Consider the following 8,901-nt stretch of genomic DNA (forward strand, 5'->3'; position numbering starts at 1 on the left):
CTTTATAATTATAGTTTTTACATTAGTTTTACATTATGACAAAAGTAAATTACTTACAGAAATGAAGACAAATTGTGTATAACCTGACATATTACTAATGTTTCATTTATATGTCACATAGTGTAATCACTTAGCACTTTGATCTGAAAAGGATTATTAGATTCAATGCTTTGCTAGTCGTATAACAGAATGATACAATCTGCACCAATATTTTAAAAGATTAGAAGTATATAGGAATTCACTGTAAGTATGCTGTTCGTATTTCTACAAAACGTAGGTAAAAGCTAACTTTGTTACTTCACTAGAACAACAGTTTCTCCCTTTTGTGTAAGATCTCCAGCAGACCAATGCATAAATCAAATGTTTTTAGATCCAATGCTGAATAGCCTGGAGGGCAGTGGTAAAAGTCCTGAGTGCAGGATGAGTCCGTCGATGAGTCATTAAGAGGGACCCGGCCTCTGCATTGAACCCGGCTTCTTTAAGTTGTTTAGCTATTTCCTCTATATCCCAGCCTCCTTCTCCCTGGTCAGCCAGCAAGTGGTCAATAAGGCGCGGATAGAAGGCAGTGGATATGCAGTTCACCACTAACTTGGCATCAAGGAGCAAGGAAAGTATTTCAGCATCACAATTGGAATCATCAACCTACAAAAACAGAAAAATCCAAAGTAATTAAAAACTAATTATCAGATACATCCGTCAACTAGAACATGTCATGAGCAACTGCACAGTGTGACCTTGAAAGCGAGATGAGTATGCTGTATGGTTTAAGAGCAGGGATACACACTTCACATGTGTTTGAATATTTAAAGGTATATCTTTAACAGTCTCTATCATATTAAAGTAAATATTTGACATGCATGAAGTTAAGGAATAAGGATGCTTAACAACCTGGCTAGGATTACATGAACAGTTTTATAGACTTTTCACAGGTTTTCAGCCCCAGTGCAGAATGAACCATAACACCTACATCCAAATCAAGAATGACACCATGAGGAAGGTCAGAGTAGAATATATTAAATATTGGTCACTTCTATTATTTATGATATGTTACATTTCACCTATTAATACAATAAGTAACATTCTCAGACTCAGCCAGTTTCAAGCACTTTTTTCAGAAGAATACAATCTGCATTTTCAAGGACTTGTAGCACAGAGCTGCTACCTCTGTAAGACATCCAGGATGCCTTAGAAAAATGTTGTTACTTGGTAAGTGAGAGCAAACATTATCTTGAAAATCTTGTCTATAGCTTTATGAATAACACCACAGAATACTTTAAATTCTATTTCAGTTAATTTTGACATGTTTTTCCTGGTTTCCTTGAAATGCAGTGTTGTTTTAATCAGCTTCTTCAAGAAGTGCAATAAAACAAATACATATAACCACAAAAAAGGACCAAAGGAGGGGTAGACAATAGACAGTTTTCAAGGACTGCATCTTACCAAGTTACAAATAAACTAATCAAATGATGTTATATTTACAAAACAATCTCTCAGTTTTAGAAGAAATTATCTGTCTGGTTAGCCTCTGTTTAATTATCTGTAAAAATTATGTACTATCTTACATGGTTGATACCAGAGTATCAGCAAGCACCAGTGATTTGGTATCCTTAAAGACCAATTCAACCACTACACACAAGCACAGGACATTACTGTATACTGAGAGATTTGGCACTGACACTTGGCAGTTGAAATGAAGCAATTTTTAATCTAACTGGTATCACAAAACATTTAACCCTGATTCTTTTCAGGACAGGATTTAAAATTTCCTTGTCTGTTTTCATTCAAGCTAAAACAGTGCAAAGCTTTGCTTTCTCGTGTTCACATGCCATGGGCTGCATCTACCCCTTGCCCCACCATTTTCACCATGAGCACATGGCAAGAGGCACTTCTTGGTTATAACCCAACTCCCTGTCCCATTAAGTCTCCACAATCACTTCTTAGTAACATGTAACAGTGTCAATGTGCAGTTGTCGGTTTTGGGGTTTTGTTTTGTTTTGAAATGACTATTTTGTTTCCAGAAAGACTGAACAGAAGTATGATCTATTAGTCCAGAAAATCAAATTTACTGGTAAAAAAAAATATCTTACCTACTCAGACACACACACTGTGAGAGATCATGCACACCATTTAACATGGATCATTTACTATGGGAGACTACTCCCTCCAGTTTCCCTATACAGTGAGTCAAACCAGAAACAGGATCCTCAAAGCATAAGTCAGAACAAGAACATAATTTTCTCTTGAATGTATGGAACTGCAAGATTCCCAACGTTTGGCATCTTATTTGGAGGAACCAATATTACATTTGCATGTAAGGAACAGGCAGAGTTCATGAGGAACGACCAGGTAGCTCCTTGCATTGAAGTGTATGAGAAATCCACAATTAGCTTCAGGATAAACAACTTCTTGTGAGGTAACTAAAAATTATTTTAGAAGAAAGATCTTTATTGTACCTAAATAGCTTTAGATAGTTTTAGTCGACGTGATGACTGAAAGCATGCCTGTGATAAGTAACAGAAATTTTAAAAAAAGGAAAAAGACAAAACATGAAATATTCTAGCATAAAAAGTAATCTTATAGATTGCAGAGCCAATGCAATCGTGTGTAGCAGCTATAGCTCCAGTTTACAACAGTTCTAAGAACTGTAGGGATGTCCAGTCTTTAAGTTGCCCATTTAAAGCTCTTGATTATTTAAATAAATCTATATTGTCACATGTTAATTGCTGACACGTTTTCCTGTTGAAGACAGTTTGATCCTCAAATAAAATTCTTAATGTTGGGATCTTGTAGCATACCACACGGCACATTAAACTGTTATCTGAAGAGCTGTCATCTTTCCTGCAATGGGGGCTGGAGGCATATGTCTGCCTCACCTTTGAGTGCTCTATTTTAGACCTGTATATAGGACGCAACTTTACACAGGGCTTCAGTGATTGATTTTGTGAACATAAAATGCAACAGTAATTACAGTAATGAGATTAACAGCAGATGAGAGGTTTACTTTAAATTAGTTTTTAGGCTATTATTCAGTTAATGAAAAGTCCTATAGATTAGAGTGATTTTATAAGCCTTAGCCTACAGGTCGGAGAGAGACGAGTCTGAAAGTAAAAGATCTTTTCTAGCATAAAACCATTACACATCTGAGCTATGCAATGGGGATGAAGATGCCCAAATGCTACACAGAAGCAGAGCAACCTGTGCATAAATGAGATCACTGTGTCTTTACACATAACAAAAGAGCACACAAAAAGCTCTTGGTTGTGTCTGACAGTTCATTCTTAAGTTCAAATAGTCCAGTAGGTTTAAATTGATGAACACTTCTCATTTTCTGACTTTAAGGCTGTCTGAAGACCTGGTCAGGAAGAGCAAATGTTCGAAATGTAATTGTCTCCAGGCAACTGGATGGAGACACAAGATGGCAATCAGACCCTCTGAATGCATTTCATGCAATTATGGCCACTACCTATTCTGCAACTCTTCGTTAAATCTAAGCGGAGCCTGACAGGTGTGGGAAGAACACAGAGAAGCCAAGGTTTAATGAGCACTGTGTATAAAAGTAGGCAATCTAGATAGATCAGAGCACTGGGCAACCATCAATGGAATATAATTTAACAACTCCAGATGCTGGATTCTTCAACTAGGATGTAGTAATGCCAAGCACAATTATAAACTGGGAGAGGAGTGTCTGGAGAGCAGCCCTGCAGAAAGGGATCTGGGGGTGCTGGTCGACAAGCAGGCTCAGTAGGAGTCATCATTGTGCCCTGGCAGCCAAGAGGGCAAACTGCATCCTGTGGTGCACCAAACACAGCATAATCAGCTGGTCAACAGGGGTGATTATCCCGCTGCATTTAGTGTTGGTGTGGCCTCACTCTGACTACTGTGTGCAGTTCTGGGCCCCACAATTTAAGAAGGATGTGAAGGTCCTTGAATGCATCCAGAGGAGGGCAACAGAGCTGGTGAAAGGGCTGGAAGGAATGTCCTGTGAAGAGCGGCTGAGGACTCTGAGCTTGTCTAGTTTGGAGAGAAGGAGGCTGAGGGGCAACCTCATTGCTCTCTACAGCTTCCTGAGGAGGGGATGTGCTCATCTCTTCTCCCTCGTATCCAATGAGAGGATGCATAGCAATGGTTCAAAGCCACCCCAGGGGAGGTTTATACTGGACATCAGGAAGCATTTCTTTACTGAGAGGGTGGTCAAACACTGGAAAGGCTTCCCAGAGAGAGAGAGAGTCAATGCCCCAATCCTGTCAGTGTTTAAGAGGCATTTGGACAATGCCCTTAATAAACTGCTTTAACTTTTGGTTGGCCCTGCATCGGACTAGGTGATCATTGTAGGTTCCTTCCAACCAAAACAGTCTCTTCTATTCTAATAAATTAATGTATATTTTAAAACATTAATTAAGAGAGCTTTTTTAAGCATCGCTGCTCAGTATATAAGCTGCAAGATTTAAAAAATAAAATAAATTTAAATGAACCTTAAGACTACATCTATTTAAAATTAATTTTAAAATAGAACAAGCACTAAAGCAAAAAATTAGTAAAATAATATTAAAGTAAATACAGCACATATTTAAAAGTAAAAAAACACCACACAGTATGATATGGTGCCTGCACAAGAAATGACTTGGCAAAACTAGGACTCACCAAACTATAAAAGAGGCAGCTTAGAGGGTATAATAGAGCAGATATCAACATCATTAGAGTATACAGGGATTGACTAAACAAATTCTGTCATAAAAAAGAATTATGAACCATCAAATGAGACTAGTAGGATCAGATTCAGAGTAAATAAAAGGAAATAGTTGGGTTTTTACACTGTTGAACTCTTTGGCAAATGATACTGCAGAATGTAAAAGCTCATCCAAATTCAAGGAGAAACTGGACAAAAATAGAGGAAGAAAACCACTGGCAGTTACTTAGTACACAAATACCTACAGCTGAAAGTGACTGGAAGCTGGGAGAGTGGTACCTCAGAAACGCAGCCTACATACTTGCCCTGTTCCTACTCTTGGCTAGTCTTGTAATTCTTCCCTCTGTTGGAGTCAGGATACTGTTCCAAACGGACTCAAAATTTTACCTTTTACCTTTCAAAAAAATTAATTCAAAACAACCTTAAGGGTTATTTTTGTTTGCCAAAGATTTCAATAATATTTGAAATGTTGTTTAAATTAGCATAGATTGGCTGTAAGTATATACTTCTAACCTGCATATCAAATATTAGCCTACAGTAGACACAGAAAACAAATGGCATTATATTTTCTTCTTCAAAATCACTCTTTTGACTAGATTTGAAAACAAGAGAGTAAAATCTGGTTAAGACAATTACTTAAAAGCAACCCTACCATCTCAGTGTCAAAAAGCTGCTGCTTCTGGGAGAACAGCAGAGGTAGGATCTTATTAATGAATCACTTCTGGTCTGCCTGCATATGCAGGGCCCTTACTATCCAAGGATCCTAAGTTCTAAAACTCTGGTTCCAGCAAAGTTTATCGCTGATCCCAGAAACACTATTTCAGTGATACGGGATGCAGCTGACTGCAGTTTAAGTAAGCCTCAGAGGTGCAGGTATCTTCTGCACAAATGAATACACAACCACTTTCCATATTGCATGAACACATTATCAACTACAGTAATGATAAGCTCAGAGAATACACAATGGAGAAAAAACATTATTCCTATCTAGACTTCCATGTTGAGGGTGCTAAATTTTTCATTAGTGTAAAACCTGATACTTCTGGAAGGCTTAAATGGAAGAATATGTTTTCACATCCATCTCGTCTTCAGTAGGGTTTGACAGTGCAGATTTAGTGTGGTGCCAAAACACCATGTGCACATGTACAAGAAAAAGAACTAATGGGGATTATTATGCTAAGGAGAGGAAATCCTGACTTTTTTTCTTAACTTACACACTTATTTAGGTATTGGCTGAAATCTACTTTCAAGATGCAGGTATTAAAGTGGTGTTTCTGGTAAGTACCTTACTCCTTTAGACTGTGACGATCAATACCGTTCCCTGCTAAAAACATGAAAGTGAGACAGAATAGGAACAGAATTGCAACAGATGCACTCATAATTTCACTGAAGCAATGCTACAGCACTCTGCTTCAAACAGGGCTCGTGCATTATATCAAGCGTCTCTTTAATGCAGAATTTATACATGGATCTGCATCTACAGACAGAAAACCACATCTCAGCAAGGTTCCCCTCAACAGGTACAGAAGTGAGGACCCATGTGCACTCTGTCTCCACGAGTCCTGAACTCCCTCTGCGCATCTTCAACAAGATAGGAAGGAGTCTTATCCCAGACTATGAAGTGCTGCTTTTAGAGAGGACAGCAGATTCCAGCTGTTTGCCTATGCCCTTGGCAAGTGATCCAAACACAAAGCAGCTGTACAACCTGCATTCACCCCTCTGCTGAGTGCTGTATTTCTGAATCAGAATGGCAGTTTGTGTCTTGCATTGAGCTCAGCGCTGTCAGTGCATAATTGGCAAGGGTTACGCAGGACTGCCTGGGGCTTTGCCATCAGCACACTGATGTTACCAACTGCAAATGGGTTCAGGCTTGAGGCACTCACTTTGGGTCCCCTGGGCCAGCAGAGACAGGCAAGTTTTAAGAATGCTTGTGTGTGAAATAGGTGGGTCAAGATTAGCTTTGCCACAGGTGGCACCTCTTCTGCTGTACTCTGAAGAACTCGAGGCACCCAGAAGGCTTTACTAATTAATTACTGAGGCCTCCACAAAGTCATGCAGCCATGAATTGAAGAATTTTGTGGATCTGGTCTCCAAGACCAAGGACACATCTCATATCAGCATCTAGTATTTTTTCTGGTCACTAATACAGCCTACATTTTCAGAAAAGCAAGAGCAGGTCAGGGGGTATCTTTAGCCTAACTAAAGGGCAAGTCAGGGTCTGGGCAATGCTCCCTGCCAGTACTGTTTGTGCAGGGGTCTAGAGGTTCTGGTATTGGCAGTAGGCAATATTTCATCCATAAATTATGTGGGATAAAATCCATGCATTATGAAATATGGATACTAATGGAGAGAGAAGAGCTGCTGCTGATGTAACAGCAGAAAAGAACGGAACCTGCTATTTCCCAGAGTATTTAGCTTTCCAGTAATACTGGAGGTAAAAATGCTTTTGACTTTATTCTTGAATGGAGCCCACAACTATTGGAAAATTAAATAAAGAGAGAAGAAAACAAAGAGATACTAAAACCCCCTACAAAACTAAACTAGAACCATAATCACTGTTAGCTTATTTATAAATAATTTAACAAGATTTCTTTTAAAAGGTAAGGCACACCAGGTGAGTAGCCATAAATGGCATAAGACACTGGAGACTTCTGGAAATTCCATTATTTCACAAATTCTTTATGATTTTTTGTATTACATCTTTTAATAAATTATGTTGCAAAGGCAGTCTCAGTACATCATCACTGAAAGTACAGCATGTAAACTGAACTAAGGTATTATTTTAGATTAACTAAAAACATGTTCTAGTTCTAGCTTTGATTAAAGCCTTGGTTGAAAGAGTATTTGCACTCTCATTAACTCCCATTTGTTGGCAGTTTAAACAATGTACCTATCAACAGGGAATAGAACATCTACTTTCTCTGTCAGAAGTATAAAAATCAGTCTCAATCTTTGAAAGATAACCAAGTGAACAGACAACATTTAAACCCCTCTCAAAAACAATCCGACTCCTAAAGGCAAACTCTGAGCCCTACTGGGAGTAACAAGCTTATTTAAGTAAACTAATTTTAAAAATTATTCACACACCACACAACACAACACAGAGCAATAGTTATTTCTGTTACCCTAAAAAGACAAGTGGCAGTATATAAAAAGATACACAATAAAAAGAGAGGTCTGCAATTTCAAAAAAAAAAGCTTACACAAAACCTTGGTTGCTTTATTACAGGCAAAAGCTACACAATTTCTAGTATCAGCACTTCAGCATCATCCTTAACTGTAAACATCCATAAAGCTGTCAGCAGCACACAACAAATGGCTAACTAATACATCGTATCAGCAAGCAAGTGCTGTATTTTTCTCACAGCCATGTTTGGGAGCTGCGTTAGCACCACGTCAGGGAATCAATAGCTATGATTTCCCTTTGCCAGATGTTATTTGTCCTTTTCCTCTTTAATGTAAGCAGAAATGGGCTTCCTATGAAAAATTCATTAAGAATTCTACAAAAGGCATCAGCAGGCCAAATACTGTTTTTAAAAGGCAAAAAGTATGCATACAAATTATACTGAGTTAACAACATTGGTGTAGCTAAGCAATATATGCACTTTTAGTGCAACACCAACTAATGTATAATCATAAGAGATGCATATAAAACAAGGAGTATGAGATACTTTCTAAAAAATACAAGAACAGCTTTTAAATTTAGCATGGCACTCATCAGTACTGGCTGCTGTTCTAACACCAGCAGTGGAAGGTCACATTCAAGGTACTGGATAAACTCTATGTCTGATGTGATGAAGTCAACAGTTAAATTTTCATTGACTTAAGATGAAACATTAGACCAAAGCTAAATGCTTTGAAAATTCTAGATTATGCAGCACTCTTACAGAACTGTGTGCTCAAATGAATAGTGAATTTAGAAGGAAAACTTAGAAACAGCTTAGCAAGCTGCCTTCTGAATATGGCATCCAAAAGGGATATTATTTTAGACATGCACAGGTGTACAAAGTGTGTTATATTAGTAAGATAATATGGTTCCTGGCCCTAAAACTTCAATTTAACGTAATCAACCTAGGGTGTAGAAAATGGAGAGCCGTAGCACTCTAGAATGAAAGGGCCAGTTAAGAGAGCAATACAATTAGCAGCCATTCTGAAAATGCTACTGCACAGCACTGTGCTTTAAAAATAGTTAAATAAAATGTACTTGGACACAA

The 8,901-nt window shown here is 38.1% G+C and overlaps 1 protein-coding gene across 1 annotated transcript in view; it reads right to left on the reverse strand.

Annotated features, from left to right (window-relative positions):
• Positions 1-366: 366 nt before the first annotated feature.
• Positions 367-8,901, reverse strand: part of LOC104545266 (neuroblastoma-amplified sequence-like) — a gene marked incomplete at its 5' end in the record, with an annotated part of 98,753 nt that continues 90,218 nt past the window's right edge. Inside the window, one exon of the mRNA XM_010190360.1 lies at positions 367-642. Within this exon, the coding sequence (XP_010188662.1) occupies positions 367-642 (276 nt within the window). The remainder of the gene's footprint in view (positions 643-8,901) is intronic.

This window comes from Mesitornis unicolor, unplaced genomic scaffold (genome assembly GCF_000695765.1).
Source record: "Mesitornis unicolor isolate BGI_N332 unplaced genomic scaffold, ASM69576v1 scaffold3258, whole genome shotgun sequence".
NCBI classification, from domain to species: Eukaryota; Metazoa; Chordata; class Aves; order Mesitornithiformes; family Mesitornithidae; genus Mesitornis; species Mesitornis unicolor.